Source organism: Amphiura filiformis, chromosome 12 (genome assembly GCF_039555335.1).
Source record: "Amphiura filiformis chromosome 12, Afil_fr2py, whole genome shotgun sequence".
NCBI lineage: Eukaryota > Metazoa > Echinodermata > Ophiuroidea > Amphilepidida > Amphiuridae > Amphiura > Amphiura filiformis.
In genome coordinates, this window is record NC_092639.1 from 10,582,659 (window position 1) to 10,605,944 (window position 23,286).

Sequence of the window (23,286 nt, forward strand, 5' to 3'; positions counted from 1 at the left end):
AAACCTATGAAAAATTCCGCTGGTTTACTAACTAGAAAGTGAGGCCAGTTATCGATCCGTTATGAATAATTCATGTTCGACCCCTTGGATCATGTTAATTGATATTGGCAAATAACAACGTTGTTAGTTTTGAACTTTGTCTGTTCAATGAGAGTATAGCGCGCCCCAATACATCTGGGCGCAAACCTGGCTAAAACGATCCAGTTTAATGAAATGGCGGACGGATATTCCCATCAGGCACCAATGATATGTTTTTTCCAAAGAAAGTCTACTAATTTGATATGAAATGACATTTTGCAATAGCAAAGTCAACATTAGGACTTGAGATCAATAATATGAAGGAAAAACGTGACAGAGGCAAGGTGTGAAACACAAGTAGTATTTGAAGTTAAAATAACCTTTGATACCCGACCTGACCTTCCATAGCTTTCCATCATGGCGCCTTATTCGCCTTTATGTATTTCTATATGCTCTCAAGTAAAATAAAATATCCAAACTGCACTAGGCAGACAGAATGTTACTTGGCTCCCAGCATGAATTATTGATTTTATACGGAGGTAAAGAAATACACAGTTGTCTGCAAGCCGTGCACCATACTCCAAATACTTCGGTAAATCTGAATAATGGTCACATGGTGACATATCATGTGTTCGGGAAATCACGTGGCAACATTTTAAGATTTCAGACTTGTTTGCTAGTTAAATTGTCATTTGTACTATTGATTATTTATCTTTGTTAATTAATATATGTTTTAAATGCTGATAAATCGTGGTTGGCTGCCCATATTACATGTTAAATTTAATGTTTTATGAATATAATTCTACCACGCAGAGGGGGTCACACAGCATAATTTCACACTACACGATTTAGCTAGATTTGGAGCTCTGCACGTCAAATTCACGTCAATTTCAAAGTTTATACACTTACTGTATTTAAAATAATACTTATTTTTTTGTTATAACAAACTGGAACACGAAATAAACTAGCTTATTACCTATACAGAAAGGGAATTTATACACATTCACTCAGCAATTTGACATGCCTGGCGATCAAGACATTCTCTGTCTGGATAACATGCCTGTCGCCCTCAATACGTCTGGGCGCAAATTTAAATAACAATACGCTATTTACATATGAAAAGCGGCTTCATGCTAATTTCTAGCGCCGCTTCCAGGCCTATTCCGTGCTTCTGAGCATATCTGGTCCAGGGTACACATAAAATACCACTCTTTCTCATAAATACACTTCCTACCATTCCTCATGATGTGACTTAAACAAAACATATTTGGTGCATGTTCATAAATTTTGAGCACATTTGATGATGTAAAAGACCAGACTTGTGACTGTTATCGTCGCCGTGTTTTGAATTCTTCCTATAAATAGATGCCGTCAGTGTGACGTCATCACCGCTGACGTGACTTCACGGTGCCCCGCTTTTACGTGACATGTATGGCATTCAGGGCCCTAGTGAGGAAGGAACAGGGCCATGATGTTTGAGGCTAATTCAAACTAGAGTTCTGGAGTAAACTGACAGACAGATAGACGTTGCGTAATGTGGGCATAATTTATTCAATATTATATTATTATTACTTGTCTTTGGGCATTATTTTTATGTTTGAGAAAATATTTGGGCCATCGTAATTATCTATTTTTTTTGTTTGAAAAGCCAGTTGAAAAAGCTTAAGGATGTTTGGTTTGGTGATTGAATTCACTCAGTGGCTAGTAGTAATACTATGACTTTACCATGTTTACGTCCCGGGTTTACGTACATGTACCCATGATGTACCAGTGCTATGTAGTCCATGAGTGCATCATGTGCATGAGCATATGCCACGATGATGGCTGATGACTGAGCATGTGAGTGGTTTCCGACTTTGAAAGTTGCATCGATCGTAGAGGTAGTACTGCTCCTACTCCTAGTCTCCCAGACACCTTGCAATCTCTCTTTGGGATATTTTTACCAAATAGAGTAACAATCTGTCCTTTGACATATTTAATTTCATTTGTTTTAACCATGTTTACGACTTATCGTGGTGCAATTTCGCCGGCGACATGGATCTGTCATGTGTGTTCATGTGGGGGCAGACATCTTGGTTGTTTGTTGACTTGTTCCACTGCCAAAGACTGTTCATTACGATGTCTGTGATTGGTTCATTTTGGGGCTAATTTCTAAGGACAGCATTGATTGGATAATTACGCATTACATCATTGGGAGATAACATTATCGAAAAAAGCAAAAATTTGCACTTGCGCAAGGAAAATAGTCCACTAGGAAATTCATTTTGTTCCGATTTATTCAAGATTCGACAATTTTCATGACTATTTTTTTGATATTCCTTAACTATTTCTTTATTTAAATTGTAAAGAAATAGTTAAGAAAAGTTAAGAAAGTCAAAATAACTTTTGAATCTGAACCTGAGAGTACTAAAATCTTAAGACATTTTAATGTTAAACTTCCGTTGGTTTGCCATTGTCACGCAAGGTTAAATTATACAGACCAAAATAATCTCTAGCACACTGGGGAACCAAGTAATAACTTCGTTATGGTGGCTTTTTAACCAAAAAATCACATTTTCTCAACTGAATTTCAACTCTATCGGAGTGCAATCGATGAAAAAATAATTTAGCAAAACTTAGAAACCAATTTGAAAACCTAAAGCCAAGCACAAAAAATTCCTTAGCATAAAAACCAACACTGTATTGTGTAACCCTACGGTTCTGATGACGATGACTCCTTAGCTTCGCTGGAGCCAAAAATGAGGTAGTTTGATAAAATTCTTAAACTCGACCCCCTCCTATAATACCCCACTCGCACTACTGTTTCCCCCTCCCCAGTAACATTGTCAGGATTTTTCTGATAGGAAGGTGTGGGGCGATTCTCAAAGGGAAACATTTTTACAAAAATGGGCAAAACCGTCAATGCACCTCCCTGTTCACTTCCAATACCCTCCGTCTCCTCCTCCCTACACCCTCTCTTACCAGGCACAACCTATGACATGTTATATTTAAAAATGTTATGCACCTTCCAGAAGTATGGTACACTGCTTGCTGAAGTAAAACCAGGCCATTTTTATGGGAACTTAATCCCCTTGAAGTTGAAGTCATGGCAAAACTTTGTTTCGCAAGCTGATTTGGTGTACGTGATGAGCACACACAAAACTATATATACCAAGCGTGGCGTTTGGAACAAAAATCAATTTTAATGTAATTCATTCAGTAATTTTCAGCAACATGTGGCATGTTTTTTACCCAAACCAAATTAGATTTCCAATAATTGGTCTATTAACTAGATAATACATAAGAGGTAATTATGTAGTCTATGAGGAAATATGCAAACTATTGTTCTTAAATATGACATATTTTCATCATAATTTACGTCACACTATAGATTCTCACGTTAACTTCTACTTCCAGCGGCTTTAATGGCAGAGTGGTTTTGAATACATAATCCTCTATAATCCTCTAGACGTTAAAGTTTGTGGTTTCAAACTTCATTTCGCAAACTCTCTATAAATGTATCCATGTACCTCCGTTCAAATTTGATTTTACCATAAGTGATTTTCTTTTGATTCACTTTCAAGCATCAAAATACTCTAACAAAGTGTTATTATTCTTCTCCTCATATCTGTCCATCACACTTATTGATATCAAACCATGATTGACAGGAAAACAAACAAACTCTCACCTTTTGACCCCAACCCTTTGCCACAATACAGCTCTCTTGTAATCTGTCCATCATCCTCATCCTTTGCAAGCCACCGTTGGCATGGAAACTCGTAAGTAGCGTTCATCTCTACATCATCAATGATGACTTTGTCTAGATACCATGCAGGGCCTGGTCCAGAGTTGTCATGTCCGATACGGATTTTCTCTAATGGACCTAAAGCAATACAGTCTAAGGTGAAATTGTCCTCCCTGTAGGAAATGGAAAGAAGAAAAAGCATTTTATAGTGAAGATGGGACAAAAATTACAGTTCAGTATGCTAGGAAAGTAAGGATTTCAATAATAGTGTGCTTGGTTACCATGCACATTTATAATGATAATAACTAAATTTTCTCTTTTGACCTGTATAAGTCACAAGTGATCTTTACACTCTTCAAATAATTAGTTTTGTTAGCTTTTTATTAATATTGTTATTGATATACCATAGAATTCCGTCTACAAGGGATTTTTTTGACGAAAGGCAAATACCCTCCAAAGACACATTACAATAGATTGGTCTTACAATAATACATGTTCGTACAGCCACCTGTTTCAATAGGTCTTATTTGAATGGACATCAGCTTCTAATATAAAATTCACTACATTGTAATCGGAGCGAGAGATAAAAATACTAGTTTGCATCTGACGTCACCTGTGAGAACTACCTGCTGATTGGTCAAAAAGAAGTTTTCATTATCATTTGGACCAATCAGCAACATTGTTAAAATAATTTCACCTCGCAAAAAAATTGGGGTGAATTATTTTCAAAGCTCTATTCTGATTGGTGATTAAAATGAAGATATCATGTAATTGACCAATTAGAGAGAAGGGGGTTAATCAAACTCCAGAAATGATTTGTGTTGATTGAAATTTCTGACCGTGGCAGTGAAACAGCATGCCCTATGGTTAAAATTGACCTTAAACAATACAAACCATATCAAAAGTTAGGTCTTAGTAATAGGAAACTTTCTTTCCTGAAGGCACCATGTCAACAATGCCTAGAAAAGTTGCTTTTTGCCTTGTAAAACTTAAGTATGGTCATTTTTGCATTTTCTGCGATTCCTTTTCTCTGATGAAGGCACCAGATGAATAAACCTTCCTGTTACATGCTACTAACAAAGGGTTGTTTGGGGTCTGATTGACAGTTATGGTGGATGCAAACTAGTCTTTTTAAAAGGGCATTTCGTGATCCACAGCCTCATCCCCCACTTTTCTCAAAAAAGTTGAGATTAATGTTATACTACTGGAAACCTCTGACTACATAACGTTTATGTACAAAATTTTTCTTGCAGATGAATTGTTTAGCAAATTTGAATTATATTCTGGTGTACCAGAACGAAATTACAACACTGGCCTATGGAGCAGTATAATAGACATAATCATGCATAACTCGCAAATATGCAAAATCGGAATCAACTGAAATTTTGGGCATAAGCTTTTTTTGTGGAAATCTACTGAAAAATGTCACAAAACAAGGATGCTAGGATCACAACATACTCCTTTTTTAAATTCAGTCTCACACTCCCTAATCAGCCATAGCAAATGTATCCCTTTACATTAACATATATGCGATGCAATCAAGCTTAATCAGTCGGAACTCAGAAATATTGATTATATTGATATACCCAAACAAAGGACATATTTCCTTTTGTTTCCTATTGTTTTGGAAACTCTTTAAATCGCTCATATCTTTGGAACTGTTTGTTCAATTTCAATGGGGTTTTCTGCAAAATGCAGCTATGGAGTTTTCTTCAAAATCCAGCTTTTGTAAATGCTTTTCACTATCCTATAGGGAACTGAAAATTTAATATTTCTGAGTTCCGACTGATTCTGGTTGATCGCATCACATTATACAAAACTACACAAGGCAACCTATGGATACATCATGTTTTGCATCTGACCTCTTCACGTCTTACCTGCCCTTTTCAAAGTTATTCTTTGAGTTGTCTAATTTCATCTCTCCCGATTCGCCTCCTTCACCAAACATTGTAATGTACACATTGGCATCGGTTCCAGCACCACGTTTATTCCCAGTAAACACATGTACTACATATTTATGACCTGTTGGGGGTAAAAATGTGTAAAATTTCATCAAAACTTTACTAGTTTTATGATTTGACATTGATAGTTGGTACATTTCTCATCACTTCCATCCAAGTTGTTTTGGAACATGTTAAAAAAGGGGAAATGTTGCAACTCTTAAAGGGACATTTTGTGATCCACAGCCTCATCCCCCAACCATACCATTGGAAACCTCTGGCTACATAATTTTTACGTACAATACAATTTTTGCAGATTAATTTGTTTAGCAAAAATATATTCAAATTTGTATTTCGTTCTTGTATCACACGGTAGCCTATGGAGCAGTGTTATACACATAATCATGAATAACATGCAAACGCAAATCCGAATTAACTGAAATTTTAGGAATAAGCTTTTGTCGTGGATATCTACTAAAAATGTCATAAAAAGAAGATGCTAGGATCACAAAATACTCCTTTAACATCCTGATTTTGTGCCACATCTATTTGTGTTTACTCTTACTAGTCTTTTCAAACTTACTATATTTGCCCGGGGTGACAAAGGGAAAGACTGCCATTGGAAAACTATTTGGGTGAAGTCAAAAACAGGCAAGAATGAAAATGAATCAGCCCTTTTTGGATCTCGTTTATCAATGACATGCTTTTTGCCCTCTCAAAATGATTAGGCTAGTTTAATATGTGACCTGACTTGGTCCACTCTGGCTAATGTCCGCAAATACGAAACTGAGACATAGCCAGAAGTTGGTTAGGATTATAGTCAGGGTTTGGACTGATAGAAAGAAAAATTTCAACTTTATATTAACCTGATAATAACTCAATTTTGAACAAATATGACTTAGCCTGAGTTTACTGGATCAGGTCACATTTTATTTGTTGTTAACACACCATTTAAAGTGACCACAAACAGTTCATTAGACATCATGCAATCAAATATCATTGAACGCTTACATTTTCTGACAGCCAGTGGGTCTCTGCTGCCTATCAGGTCTCTGTATATCAAGCCATCTCCTTCATCTTTAGATAACCACTGACCACATGGGAAATAAAACTTGCCCTTCTTTGGGTTGTTGAGGTCTGTGACGACAACCCTCTCCAGGTACCAGCCTGCTCCAAACCCTGTGTTGTCATGCTCTATTCTGTTGACAAATGTAAGAAAAAGTATATATTGTCACTAAGGGGGGAAAAACCTAATATGTACTTTTTGCCCTTGAAAATGGATGAAACAAACCATTCAATATAAAGTCTACACCTATAAGGCTTTATCCATTTTCAAGGGCCAAAAGTAAATATGAGGTGTTTCCTGCATGTACTTTTGGCCCTTGAGCATGGATGAAGCAACCTCTTCAATATAAAGTCTACACCTACAAGGCTTTATCCATGTTCAAGGGCCAAAAGTACATACAAGGTTTTCTTGCCCATGACAATATTAGAAATTGTGTATTTTGAAGGAGAGTACATGTATGACACAGGGTTCAATTGCATCCACAAAAACTAAATGACTAAAATCATACTAGCCATCTTCATATTTGATAGACCCAAAATATGCATTTTTATGGTGTCTTTTGTATGCTGTGACAATCTATGCGCTAATTTTTAGCAAACACAATTTCTATTCTATTTTATAACTAAGGTAATGATTAAAATTAACATAAAACAGTAGATCAAGAGTAATATCTTGTCCTCAGGATTCTGAATGTGGAATATATGCTGCTACTGCTGCCCTGTTTCACAATATTCACCTGCCATCAGGCACCTTACCCTAAACCTAAGATTAAGATTCTAATATATCTTCAGAAATTACTTCAGAAAAATGTTGTGTGCAGTAAACAAAAACCTTACAACCAATCGTACTCTGGTGATCAGCGCATTTGATGAGCATGTGGTGTGCTATAATTGTTCACACCAATCATGTACCGTGTCCAGCGTGGTTCTCTAACTTGATGCAGCGTACTGAATGCAGTATCCACTGCATGGCCAAATACAATTTCAAATTGCCAAATTAAATGGTTGAATATATTTTTTGTACTTGTGCATAATCAGTGTTTTTGTAAAAGTTGAGGAGGTATACTTTGATCAGCTCGTAATTGGCAAGAATTATTTGGTTTTTGTTACTGCGCTAGTTAATAAAGTCCCAACTTATGCCAATGTAAATTCACAAAAGGGCACATCAATCACGCAATACTCAAAGTGCAGTTAATTCGCGTAAGTGCTGCGCCCAGCTGTGTGTACGCCATTCTATATCAACCACGATGTTATGAGCCCCGCCTATTACGAGCTGATCAGAGTATATATTAGTAACAACAACCTCACATCCTTCTATCTCACCTTATTCTTTTGATAGGTCCTACATTATTGCACTTAAATTTGAATATATCACTATCGCCTCTCTCAAATGGATTACTGCCTGGTCTAGCCTCCAATGCCATCTTCTTTGATGTGCCTCTCATACCATACAGAGTAATGTATACATGAGCATCTGTACCGGCACCTTTCTTATCTCCGGTGATGGTCACTACCTCATATTCTGTGAATAAAAGGGGAAAATATTAATTGTAATTGAGTAAATAGAATTTTATCAGAAATTTATATTAGAAAAAATCCAAAAATGTACTGATTGCATACACTTCAAAGAGATTAGACATGACAAATTCAGACTCTTATTGCAGTGCGTACGTGTTTGCCGACAAACGAGGACACACACAAGATTTTTCACCCTACTTCCAACCGAGGACTGTCCTGGGTCTCAAACTGCTGCAAAAGACCTCAAATGCATGCTAGATGCTTTAAACGCTATTTGCCTGAAACCGAGGACCACACGTGTAAAAACTACCATCCGCGAGGGTGATGGCTAAAATTCCGTTTCAGTATTATACACACAAAAAATCCGCCATTTTAGTCCACGGTTAGGCGATGAAAACATCATACACACGTCCTCGGTTAAATAGCAAAACACAATGTCCACGTTTGGAGGCAAACACAGACAGGGCCTTGGGTGTGTACATGTATGTGTGCATTTGTTTTCACCTACAAGCGTGGACTTTGAGTCCACACTTATGTAGTGAAAAACCGCACATTGCGAACCGTGGATGTCCACGGTCGTAAGACAGCGGCATAGGGTGCTATACAGCATAACTTTGCATATGGGGTAGGGTCCTCTATTGTACATGTAGATGTAATACCAAGTCCACGGTTAGTCGATTAACTTTTATAATTACAGAAGTCCATGTTTGGATTATGATATGTCTGTGTGTGTGGGTCCACAGTTTCGCTGTTAACAACCACACACACAATACAGGTCCATGGTTGTCGGTGAAAACGAGTAGGGGTGTGTGTGTGGCTGGGTGTAGGGTACCAACCATATTGGATGTCATATGGGCACCAAAATCAAGCGATGAGCATGTGAATATCAGAAAAATGCAGTACACTGACAGGCAAATCAGGCAAATGAGCAAACACTTCAAAATAAGGTTTACCATGTTATGCAATTTTGCACTATTTTAGCGATTTGCTAACATTACATGGTGAAGTCCTAACCTCTTTGAAAAGAAAAAACAATGAAGTTGAGCCATCTTCTTTCCTGGACACACCACTGCAATCTTCAAGTATAGATATAGACAAGGAAAGCAACATACAATTTGGTTGTCTACCACTTAGCTAATTTTATCAAACAATTCCTGATATATGGCAAGATAAACAACTTCTTAATATCTTACTTCGATTGATGTCATCAAAAAATCATATTCCTAGTAATCAGGACTCATAAATATCATCTCACCTGTTTTTCCATACATCTTGGCATCGAGAGCTTTGAGTTCCCTACTGAGTTGACAATCACTTTCAAATAATGACAACCATTTATTGCAAGGAAACAGCCAGGATTTCTTGGTAGCCATATTGGTTATCTGAACTTCTTCTAAAAACCAACTGTCCTTCTTCTCTAGCCCATCATGCTGGAAAATCAACATTTAATAATTATTATTGAACAGTTTTTTAGCTGTTTTTGAAACTTATTATAAAGAAAGGCTCCTTACTCCTGTTGCCAAAGCCATTTGTAGACAGAAGAACTACTCGCTCCAGCTTGTCCATGCCTTGCCATGGTCTCACAGTACCAGATTCTAGAACCATATCTACTGGCAGGACCTTCACTGCAGTTCAAGTTTGGAATAGCATACCAGATGGAGTAGTTGCGGACATATCTGACCAAGTCGCACCATCCTTCAAGAGCAGAGTGCATCTTATTTCATGTATCTGATGCTTTACTGTACCCCTTCATTCTTGTTGTTCCTAAGCTGCTGTGAACCACTGATTGGCCCATGTGGTTATCTTTTATAGTACCTTGGTGCCTACAATGTATAGAAATTCTTGACCTGTGTCACTCCTCATGTGCAATTGTTCACTCTTAACATTTTATAAAAAAAAATGTTTGTTCCCAAACACAATATGCATCATTTCCATGATCATAAGAAATTCTGCACGGAATTTCGACATGTGTGCCAAGTGTTCCAAGTACGGTACTATTTTCCAAGATTGTCGATATTTTGTAAATTCCACAGTTATTAAACTTGGTGCTAATTCTGCATATTAGACTTATCAGTATCAATCATATAATCCTTCTGTATTATTTTTGAAATAATAATGTTCAATAACTACATACCTCAATCACTAAGCTTTTAATTTCACCCACATCACTTGCTTTGATCTTGAATATCTTCTTGGAATTCCGAGTATACTTTACATGTATGACGTTGGAGTCTGTTTTTGTTCCTGTTTTCTTTTGTTAGTTTCTTCTTGGGCATCTTTCCTTTAGAGCCTCTAAGCTGAATGAAAACCTGCAGAAAAGAAATGAAATTATATAAGGGAACGGTTAGCAATATGAGGAATGTCCTTTGATATCAAATAGTACATTTTTCCAAAAGACCTAAAAATTTTGGATCTTTTGGGGGAAAATATATATCTTCAAATACGAAAGGTCAAAATTTTAAAATGATGGACGACTTTCCTACCAGCTACATAATACACTTTAATAAGTACATATCATTAGATTTATAAAGTTTACTTTGAGGACTGTTAAATGTCAAAAATATTGTTTTTTTTAACAATTTGCCATAAAATTTGTATTATAAACACAAATTAAAAAAAATAAATTTAAAATCAGAAGGATATGTTATTCAAATTCAGAATGCACTTGGGTGTGTCCGATGTGCTCTCATGTCCCACAAAAATACTGTGCAAACATTGCTATCCAAGCCCTTAATAACATGTATCTAAGCAGCATCAACAGTCGATCCCTATAACATCTGGCTGTAGTGCCTTATGGATAAGTTAAAAGAAATCAATTTAATTCACACGCGCCACATAAAAAAGTCAATTTTGCTTGCAAAACGGATCACTCGATATATTTGTTTTAATCTTGATACAGTAGTACCTCGAGCTATGATATCATTTACTTGAAATGAAAATGTCAGCTAAAACTAACACACTCAACCATCATGGACAAATATATAAGTGACAATAGCTCTGTCTACATATCAATCACAATAAGAACATGACTTAAGGTAGCTTGGTGGCTACACTCGACTGCCTTACCTATTTGCTAAATTTGCCACCTTTTGCACAGTATTTTTTGGGTGGCGCCTGAGAGCACCACAGACATATCAAATTGCATTCTGAATTCTTTTCAAATTAAAGATATATATATATTTTAGGTCTTTTGGGGAAAAAAATGTGTATCTTCAATACGAAAGGTCAACATTTTCAATGATCTTTGGCTTTTCCTCCCAGCTACATGTACATACACTTTAAGTACATATAATTAGATTTATAAATTTTACTTTGAGGACTGTTAAATATGAAAAATAAAAAAAATATCAATTTTTAATAATTTGCCATAAAAAATACAGTACAAATGTTGCTATTTGATCCCTTAAGTAGAACAAAAACATGGATTCAAACAAATCAAAATGATAAAATTAGTAAATTGTCAGAAACAGTCATATATCATCAGTAGCTCTGGTAGGATTTTTCCAGAGACAGACCAAGGGGACAGGGGGGTCGAGATGACTTTAGGGAAGTTGGGCAAAATATGATGAAAATGGTCAAAAATTGTTTAAAAGGTCTAAAAATCTTAATTATCATGGCTATATCCCAGACACGTCGATATCCAGTCCTGGCTCGGATTTGCCACGCCATGCATGGGTGAAACTCAACCGCCTGCGAACAGGAGTAGGTCGCTTCCGGGCCAGTATGCATAGATGGGGCCTCACCCAAAGCCCACTTTGTGAGTGCGGGATGGAAGAGTAGACGGCAGACCACATCATCAAAGCTTGTGCACCTTCATCGACCCCCAAATGGAGCCAAGGGACTCACTGAAGTTGATGTTTCCACACGAGACTGGCTGCTCAACAGCAAACTTGAGATCTGAATCTCCCTCATTAGCAGCATACGAAAGAAGAAGAAGCATCCTGCAGGGAAGCAAGATCTTCCACAGTCCCCCTCCCCCCTCTTGGCTATGCTACTGAATAAACTGTGAGGAGTATAAAATATTTGACCAGGAAAGTGAAACTAATATCAGACAGATGATGAGATTATAAAAAATCAACAAAAAAAATCGGCTGAGTGATCAGTTTAAAAAAAATGCCACTTTGAATTCCTCATATCACCTTAAAATAATCAGTATACTGTATCAAAGTGTTGCTTTGTTTACTCTCTGTGTGATGAAAGATGCTCCTTAGTGATAGCAAACCGTTGTCATGGTAACACACTCTACATCAATAATGTTAGTCAACCCAGTGAGGGAAGCACAAATGGAAATCAATGTCGCATCAATTGTTCGCATTCCAATTTGAAGTATCAGTTAATAACAATAGATTTTTTATACTCAGGTTTCATTTAAAGAAAATATCAGATTTTGATAAGAAATGAAGTCCAAAAGAATGAGAAAACATTTCATTATTCCCTTGCAAAAAACTTAACTCTAAAGTAAAAGTCAATATCCTTTCTTCACTCAAAGGTTAGAACATCTCAGAGTCAGTCTGAACACTCTAGAATGAAAGAGGATTGCTTTTCTTCACTTAAAGGTTTGAACATCTTGGAGGTTCAGTCAGTCTTAACACTCTAGAATGAAAGAGGATTTCCTTTCTTCACTCAAAGGTTTCAACACCTTGGAGGTTCAGTCAGTCTAAACACTCTAGCATGAAATAGGATTTCCTTTCTTCACTCAAAGGTTTGAACATCTTGGAGGTTCAGTCAGTCTAAACACTCTAGCATGAAAGAGGATTTCCTTTCTTCACTCAAAGGTTTGAACATCTTGAAGGTTCAGTCAGTCTAAACACTCTAGAATGAAAGAGGATTTCCTTTCTTCACTCAAAGGTTTGAACATCTTGGAGGTTCAGTCAGTCTGACCATGCATGCTTACTGATTCATGACAAGATAACCTTGAGTGCAACTGTATGTATACCTTTATAAATACTACATAAAATTACAAAAATTACAACATTTTCTGCAAAAGACAAGATCTACATGCAAATTTTGGTGCCAAAAAAAGTATTTTTACATTTAATTTCCAATGAATATGGTAATGATTTCATATTGAAATCAAAGTAACATTGAATTATCGTCTGCTTGGAGCACATAAATGTTTACTTCAATAGCTGCCTGATGCACAAAAGGCTTAACTGTTAAGGTTAAACAGAGGCAGTTAACGCTTTTGTGCTCAAGGCAGCTAATGCAGTTAGCATTTTTGTGCTCCAAACAGACGATAATTTGGGCTATTCCATTTAAAATCTACACTACCCCTGTGGAAGATTTAGCTAAAGTCTTCCACAGAGGGAGTATGAGTTTCAAATAGAATATTAGACAGTTGGGTAACTTCCATTTGAAATACACACTTCAGTTGTGAAAGATACAGGTAAAGCCATAATACAGAGGGAGTATGGATTTCAAAATGATTAACTCTGACCAATTACATTTGAAAAACATACTCCCCCTGTGGAAGATATTTCCAAAATCTTCCACAGGGGAAGTGTGAATTTTAAATGGAATAGCCCAATGTAGCTTTCAGCTGTACACATCCAATTGATTTGATTTAAGGGGGTACTACACCCCTCGATAAATTTGTGTCTATTTTTGCATTTTTCTCAAAAACTAATAACACACTGGTAACAAAAGTTATGTATATTATTATAGGGGCAAGGAATCAAATTACTACACTGGAATTTCAGTGACCCAAGACAAGCGGTTTGTTATTTATGATCAGAAATAAGGTACCGCTAGGATGTACCTCGCTTCCTATCATATATACTGAACCGCTTGTCTTGAGTCACTGAAATTTCAGTGTAGTAATTGGATTCCTTGCCCCAATAATATACATAACTTTTGTTACCAGTGGATTATTATTTTTTGAGAAAAATGCAAAAATAGTCACAAATTTACCACATGGGTGTAGTACCCCCTTAACAAGGTAGCATTAGGTTTATTGACTGTATTGACAGTCATGACAGCCTGCCTTCATTTGCTTTCTAATAAGATGTCTGTTGAACAAACTTGTTATGCTTAATAGAATTCCTGCATTTCAACTACCTGCTTATTTGTTTGTGATCAGTAGCGTAGCCAGCAGGGTGGCGGGGGGAGGGGGCAGAGTGCCCCCCTGACAAAAAATGAAAGAAAAAAGTGCCCCTTTGACAAAAAAAAAAAAAAATGAAAGAGAAAATCTGGAGGGCAAAGGAAATGAAAAGGGGCAAGGAGCCCAAATTCACCCTGATCATGAGCCAAAATAGTGCAAAATACAAAATTGTATGATGCAACTGCATTTATTTTTCTGTCTGTGTCTCCAAACATTTATTTTGCCCCCTCTGACCAAGAAAGCTGGCTACGCCCCTGTTTGTGATAGTTGATTATAACATAATCAATTAACTTACTTAGACACAAAGTTCTTATTTGTTTATTTAAAAAAAAGTGGTCATGTTTTTATGATTAAGAAAAAAAGCTGGCTTTAAAATTGAATGACCGTGGCCAACCCTGTTGTCCCCTTGTGACGACCTGAATTAAGTATTGAAAAAAGCTCGCTTTTCAACATCAACATTTAGATTCTGCAGTGTCTGTATCAAAGGCATTGTGTACTGGCATTTCCCAATACTATAGCATAGCATGTGTTCTTTACATGTTATATTTGTTGTTAATTCCAACACCATAAGTGTTGTACGCGTTGTGAGTTGCGCCTAATTGTTAACATCACAGAAGTACGCTCTCGTCAAAGGTTTAAAGAAATTTATTATAAATATTTTGAGATGACCTGTACCAGGGTTCGCAGGTTTTACCACAGGTGAAAAAAAAAGCGTGGTTTTAACTGCGGTTTTAACAGTTTTTGCCGACAAAATGGCAAAGACTAAAAAAGTGATTTATAGTTCAGTTTGTTCATCTCAATTTTAATTATTAAGTTACAAAAATCATTTCCTGAGTGTAACAAGGCCAGATTTTGTAATTATAAGTAACATATTTAGAAATTAAAGGTATGCGTTTTCATTGCTCAAGTGCTTTCAATCAAAATGTGGCATATCAAATTCAAAACTTTTTCATTTTAAGGACTTGTTGAGACAAAAAATATGTTGAATGATTCATTAAAAGTTGTGTGCTACTGTTTTATGAGCTTTCTGTGTTACTTTTTAATATTTGAGTTACTATATACAAGTTTTTTGCCAGTTTTTGCCATTTTTGCTGGTTTAAACTAGGCAAAACAGGTTTTTGCCACAGGCAACGGCAAAAACAGGTTTTTGCCGGCAAAAAACGAACCCTGATCTGTACACCTGCTATATTTTAAAGTTTACTGTCACAGCTCTTGCAAGCATGAGAATAAATTTCAATAAAATACTGAAAAAAGGAAAAAGTGAGTAAAATCATGGCAAAAATGCTTAAAACAGGCTAAAAAGATTTAAAAAACATGGAAATTTGGGCAAAAAAATTCCCATGCCTGCTGTTGACTTACATTTGCTGTTGTTCCACAATTCTTCTTATCACCAGTCTTGACAACCACTTTATATTGTACATCTGGACCATTCTTCCTGCTGCTTCCACTGCTAAGTCTACTACTAGCGCTGGCTGGTCTCCTCCGACCCTAATTGAAACAAAGATAAGCATTTAAATATTATTAGATTCACACAAGTAGAAAAAACACTCACATGAAATATTTGTGGCTCATCCGAGCATCACTTCTTCAGCACTGATGGGCTGAGTTCACCAGGCGTATTATAGCAAAATAAAGTGTGGTGAACATCAATGAGGTACATGTACCAAAGAGTGTTGCTCATGGAGGGCAAAAAAAGTATTCCTCCTGATAATTTTGCTATACACCTGGCAAACTTTGATTCACTGTGCATTCTTGTTTGCAGTCTGTGTGCAACCTGTTGCGCCAAAAAATGCACGCTGAGTGTTCAAACCTTGGTATAACACTCAAGCTCAAATGCGCAAGTTGTTGTTCAATTTCAAGCTCTTAGCTAAAAACACAGGGGGTACACTCCATTTGGAATTACTATAAAGTTACATAGGCCTACTGCAACAAAGTTAGACTTGCAAATGAAAGCTTCAAAATTACATGACTTTGTAAGAGATTGCAAAATACAAATACTCACTATTGTGTGTGAGTTTACCCTTCGTGTTAAAAAGTACAGAGTAAACCTGATTTGCTGAGGATAAGAAAACATTGCGCTTGATCCTAACAATATGGTGATGCATGTATGCAGTAGTGTAACCAGGACTTTTTCAGAATGGGTGGGGGGGGGGGCAAAGCAACTGTCAAGGAGGGGGGGTAACAAAAATGGTCAAAAATAGACTAAAACCACAAACAAATATCAAGGTGGCCAGCATCCCACAGGGGAGCAAGACTTCTCACAGGGGTAGGGGAAGCTGCCCCAACCTCCCTAGTTATGCCACTGCATGTATAATCATCTTTCAGTCAACACTGTTTCTTTCAATTATATCACTGAAGTTACTTGTTGAGCAAAAGATTGGGCTGCCATTAAAAATCCACACTTCCCCCACCCCTGTGGAAAATTTTGGAAATATCTTCCACAGGGGGAGTATGAATTTCAAATGGAATGAACACATTAGCTCCAACTCACCCTCAGGCAAGATCCAGGTTGAATTTTTCTCAGAGGGTATATGAAATTCAACTGGAACTGCCTAATGTGCTCATTCTATTTGAAATTCATACTCCCCCTGTGACAGATATTTCCAAAATCTTCCACAGGGGGAGTGTGGAATATAAAGGGAATAGCCCATTGCAAAGAGCACTCAGCAGACGACACACTTTCATGTTATACATACCCCTGGTGGTGGTGAAGGTGAAACTAAACCAAACTTTCTGGCAAAATAGTCTGATAAATGAGGATCTCCAAAGGCATTATACTCTGTTACTGACATCTTCTTGCCACCGGTTTCTATTCTTGGGTACAGAAATCTGTCTCCTTTAGCCGTTTCACTGAGGGTGTGTAATCGGTGGGCTAAAATATAAATATGGAGGGAAAATAATTTTTTTTTAAATTATACTTTGGTACAATTCTGGTTTACCCTAGTGCACCTTATTTTTTAGGGTTAGGGTTAGGGTTAGGATTAGGGTTATACTTGTGCGCAGGGTATACCAGGATTATTCCGAAAAATTAAGATACACTTTAGTTGCTAGAATGGATTGAGTAGAACTGTTTAATGCAAATAAATACTGATGGTTTTTTGGTTTTGGTTTGCAAAGATTACAATGAAAATTATTAATTTTGCTTACCGGGAGTGCTTTCGAGGAACTTCCTCGTGTTGATGACGAGGAAGTTCTTTGAAAGCACTCTCTGTAAGCGAAATAAACAAGTAGTGTTGAAGTTTAAATTAATAATTTTCATTGTTATTACCACTACGTATGAATATCTGCAATTCTATAAAGATTACAATGTTAAACTTGGACACAAAGTTAAAACAATAGATATGAATAAACAAACTATATGTTCAAGATGAGCATTCACTAGGCTTTTTAATCTTTCAAGGGACGGTGTAATTCATTCGATACACCCTGGATCAAGCATGAGCCAAGGTGCCTCAACTATCAAGGTGCTTGAACATTTAGGGGGGTTTGTTTAAGGAATAGGCTGCAGGATATCACCCCCTCCTAAAAAGTTTTTTTGGCTCTTTTTATGACAAATTATCATTATCCAATTCCAGAAATGCAGTCATTTAACCCTAATTTGTTTATACATGCATAGTATGACCTTTGAGTGTATTGGCTACAAAAAAATCATCAAAATCCAAGCTATACTTGCCAACTGGATGTTGTTGAAATTGGCATTATAATTGGAGATGAGATCATTTTCGCTCATAGTGTATATCCTCAAACTTACCTGCAAATGGCGCCCTCTTGCTCACATAGCTTTCGTTGTTTTTATTGCCATTGTTCCGTAATGAGGTCACAAATTTTCTATGTTTGACTGTGTGCGTGTCTGCACGGGAATCGTGCCATACTGGTTTGGTGCCTGCAGGCTGTCTTCTCATTGGTGCTGAAAAAAAGATGCAAAAAAGCATGTTTTTGTGAACAATTCATATAGGTGTAAAATATTTCATGAGATAGTTCAGTTCAACTTCATAATATTTGCTGCATTTTATTTACAGTTCTACAGGACAGAGTTTCAAAAACTCAAGCTACATGTACATGATGTACTTCTTTTACTCTGTATTTGTTTATACTTGTAAAAGAGATTTTGCTGTGGTCGACACACAATTAATTATTTTAAACAAACATAAGCTGTCCACTAACTTTGTAAAGAAATCTAAAAGTTCATTGCTTACAACAACGGCTGGGTTTCGGTGTGATGGGTCATTCCCCCCATTGGCTTACAACTGTTTTTTTAATTGTACATGTATCAATAGTACATTGTGTATATACAAGGCCAAAAAAAATAAAGGTTTGTCTCAAAGCTCACGAGTGGTTTGAAAACAAATGCGAAATGCGATTTTTTTTTTTTTTATTTCCGTCTTGGTTTTTTTTTGGTTTTTTTTTAAAAATTCCTGAATTTTTTCTGGAAAAAAAAAAAAATGGTTTTTTGAAGAAAAAAAAATTCTGCATTTCTTTTTTTTTTCAAATCGAGCGATTTTACAAATCATGCTGCTGAGCTTTGAGACAAACCTTTTTTTTTTAGCCCAATATACACAATGTACAATTAAAAAAACCAGTTGTAAGCCAATGGGGAATATATGACCCATTACATCGAAACCCAGAAGTTAACATTGTTGTAAGCAATAAACTTTAGATTTCTTTACAAAGTTAGTGGACAGCTTACATGCTTTAAAAATGACAATGTCACATCATGATTCATAGGCCTATGGTCACATGTAGAGTGGTAATTTTATGTGACAAAAAGTTCAAATTCCTCATTATTTTCTGCTTTTGTACACTTTAGTTTAAGCATTGATTACCGGTAATCATACTGCATAAACACAGCTCATCATAAATCACCATTGAATACAATATTAAGAATGTAACACAATATTTAAGATTAAAGTCTCCCTTTGGTTTTCAGTAAATATTTTTCATGTTATCTGCCTCGTCTCAAGTTGAGAGTACTGTAACACCATGTTGGATTTTCAGGGACAGATTCACATTTGTGTGCACTAACCTAATCCCACAGGGTGTGTGTACACGCGCGTAGAAGGGCGATTTGTCTGTACGTGGGCGATGCAAATGCGTAAACCTGAGACGAAAATACCTAATTGCACCGATTCAAATCTACCACTGCAAAATCCAACATGGCATTACTCTCAACTTGAGAAAAGACAAACTATAGCTGTAATTCTGAGATACATCTTGGTGTTTATCAAACTCTTACAAAATGTAAATTTAAAATAATACTTGGATTTCAAAACATGTTATTTGCATCAGTTACATTGAAATTTAAATGCAGCAGAATCTAGCTGCAACATAAGTTTGATGTTTTAATTAAATTATGCTCTGGTGAAGTGGTAAAAAGCACTTGAGAATCACAACACAACAGTTTTATCATTTAAATTCTTTCCAATATATACTCTTTAAACTTGGTGCTTGCAAATAATAATAAAAAGTGCAATATAGTCCGCTATGCACAAGACAATGCCTTGACGTTGATCCACAAGCTTAAACACACTTTACATGTTGTCGCTGACCACCCCAGAACATTCCATAACCATTTAACAACTACTCAGAGATTGAGAGCCCATCAAGGTATCAAATAATAGTATGCACATATCTTTAACATTATCAATTGAAACCATCAGATAGCTCTCAAGCCTGAATGTGCAATAGTTTTTACAATGCAATATTCAGGTGATAATTTTGAGCGACTGATCTTTTGCATTGCTGCAATTTCACTCACTTTTTTAACTTCATTCAGCTGATAATGTGATATATTTTTTTTTATATAGATGTACACCAATTAGACCTGTGTAATACAAGGACATTTTGCACACATTTTACTTTTTGTGCAAACTTAGGTTACATCAAATGGCCAACAATTTTATATAGCAATTAATTTGCATTTAAGCACAAACCTGCTAGTCTAACATGAGATGGTATTTTGCACGGTTTCATTTTATACATATAAATATCATGATGATATGGGTAAAACTACATCAATAAAATAAATCCAAGGTATTAAAACAATATTAAATTTAATGAGTAATTTCCACTTCACAGTACTTCTAATTAATGTAATATAATCTAAATATAATCTAAATAAGCATTCTCTACTTGTTACAGGGTTGTTGATTTTTTTTTTTAAATCAAAAAAATCAGATTTTTTAAAATTTAAATCAGATTTTTTTATTTAAATCAGATTTTTTTGATTTAAATCGATTTTTTTGATTTTTTTTATTCCAATAACTGCTATACCCCATGATAAAGTCAAAAGAGTACCAGTGGAATGCTAGTCATGCACAATCCTACCAATTATTTACAAAAATATCAAAACATGTTTTTGCACATGAAAAATTTTGCTGAAATCATGGGGAAAAAACCTGTTGAATTCTGCACCTTGAAGATGAATTTTCAGCAATAGATAAAGTGACACCATAAAGGTATTTTATTGTATCCAAAAGTTGTAGAAACATTAGGAATGGAGTAAAACAGTCAATTTAAGAAAGAATTTAACTTACATTGATCAAAAATGGTAAAAAATGAAAAAAGTTGATTTAAATCAGTGATTTAAATCGGCATGATTTAAATCAAACAACCCTGACTTGTTATTTTGTCAGTTTCACACAAATACATGTATATACACACCACAATTGAACAAGAAACTGTAATGTGCATTACATCTCTCCCCTTACTGCCTTTTAATGTTGTAATTCACAACTTTTACAAATGCAACTGATACTCCCAAAATACAACGATATACAGACTCTGCAGAGTGTACAATTGTAATTGACTTTCCAGTAATTCTGATACATGTATCTAATTTGTATGAAGAAATGTCAAATTGTTTGATATCTTTAAAGATTAATTAGAAATGGTATATACTTTTCAAGGATAACTGCATCATTCCTATCACAAACGTTGCTTTAAGTTTAAGTGGTAAACGGTACATGGGTATTTTTAAATAATCCATCAATACTGATATTTTGTTACATATATCAGCAGCAGATAGCTATTCAATAATAGCATTGCTATCAGCAGTAGACAGCTACTTCATCAATACTGATATCAGCAGCAGATAGCTATTCAATAATAGCATTGCTATCAGCAGTAGACAGCTACTTCATCAATACTGATATCAGCAGTAGATAGCTACTTCATCAATACTGATATCATCAGTAGATAGCTACTTCATCAATACTGATATCATCAGTAGATAGCTACTTCATCAATACTGCTATCAGCAGTAGACAGCTACTTCATCAATACTGATATCATCATTAGATAGCTACTTCATCAATACTGATATCAGCAGTAGACAGCTACTTTAACAATACTGATATCATCAGTAGATAGCTACTTCATCAGTACTGATATCAACAGTAGACAGCTACTTCATCAATACTGATATCATCAGTAGATAGCTACTTCATCAATACTGATATCAGTAGATAGCTAATTCATCAATACCGATATCAGTAGGTAGCTACTTCATCAATACTGATATCAGCAGTAGATAGCTACTTCATCAATACTGATATCATCAGTAGATAGCTACTTCATCAATATTGATATCAGCAGTAGATAGCTACTTCATCAATACTGATATCATCAGTAGACAGCTACTTCATCAATACTGATATAAGCAGTAGACAGCTACTACATCAACAATGTTGTATCAGTAGTAGACAACTACTTCATCAATACTGATATCAACAGTAGACAGACACTTCATCAATATTGATGTCAGCATTAGATAGCTACTTCATGATTACTGATTTATCATCAGTGAATAGCTACTTCATCAATACAGATGTCAGCATTAGCTAACTACTTCATTGACACTAATATCAACAGTAGATATCCAGTACGTCATTAATGTTGATATCAGCAGTAGATAGTTACTTTTATCAACACTGATATCAGCATAAGGCAGCAAGTACTTCATCAATGCTTATCAGAAGTAGATAGCTTCTTCAATACTGATAAACAGTAGAAAATTTACACTATTTACACTGAAATCAGCAGCAGATAATTCCTAAATGACTACTACATTAAAATTGATGCCTGTATACAGTAGTAGGCTACTTCATTACCATTGATATCAACAGTAGAAAGTAACTTCTTAGAATAGAAGTTCCTCATCATCGTGAAATTCACATCAACTCATTCAATGTTTTCTCAAATCCAACGTAACTTTCAAATCTTAATTTTATGCCAAAATAAATAAATTGTTTAAATAATTGCTTTAATTCTGAGTATGAAGACCTTACTCAAAAATCTTAAATTTTGAAATTTGCATTTATAAAAAAATTGCCCAATCTTACCTGATTGAGGTCTGGGCCTGTCAACCGCAAATGGTGGGTGCGGATTGTAAGAGACCCTACTCCCAACTGAAGGTCCCACTGTCATGCACTCTCTGACTGCCGCTGACGTTATCATCTTGACTAGCTTTCTCTTATGTGTGTGATGACTTCACTTCTTACTTCTGTAGAATACGAGTTGCGTCTAATTCTGTCATCTGTGTAGTTTACATGATGTATTGTGTTTCTGTGATTGTTACTGCAGAGCAAGAAAATAAATGCACCAACTTGGTTAAGTGAGAGATATAAATTATCACAGCTTCAGTAATTAGTCATGTAGATATACAATTAACGTAATTCAGTAAATAGATTCATCAGGTTTGTTGGTAAACATAAATGATTTCATTTGAACAAAACCAAAAATATTTTTGGTATAATATCATTTATAACTAATGTACTGTACTGACTCGAGTATAGTCCCACCCTGTTTTTGGGTGAACATTTTTTTTTGCTGAACCATGAAATGGTATCAGCCTATAACTGTGTATGTTACTAGGTTACTAGGTCCCTAACTAACCATTTGGTCTGAAATGTACATATCTCTAA

The 23,286-nt window shown here is 35.7% G+C and overlaps 1 protein-coding gene across 1 annotated transcript in view; it reads right to left on the reverse strand.

Moving 5' to 3' along the window:
• The window catches only part of LOC140166610 (lipoxygenase homology domain-containing protein 1-like), a 138,682-nt gene that overhangs the window by 82,393 nt on the left and 33,003 nt on the right, over positions 1 to 23,286 (reverse strand). The window contains 11 exon segments of the mRNA XM_072190111.1: positions 3,686 to 3,915; positions 5,620 to 5,764; positions 6,694 to 6,881; positions 8,071 to 8,269; positions 9,521 to 9,695; positions 10,400 to 10,507; positions 10,509 to 10,574; positions 15,725 to 15,853; positions 17,062 to 17,237; positions 18,117 to 18,272; positions 22,705 to 22,939. Coding sequence (XP_072046212.1) covers positions 3,686 to 3,915; positions 5,620 to 5,764; positions 6,694 to 6,881; positions 8,071 to 8,269; positions 9,521 to 9,695; positions 10,400 to 10,507; positions 10,509 to 10,574; positions 15,725 to 15,853; positions 17,062 to 17,237; positions 18,117 to 18,272; positions 22,705 to 22,819 — 1,687 coding nt within the window. The 5' untranslated portion in view covers positions 22,820 to 22,939.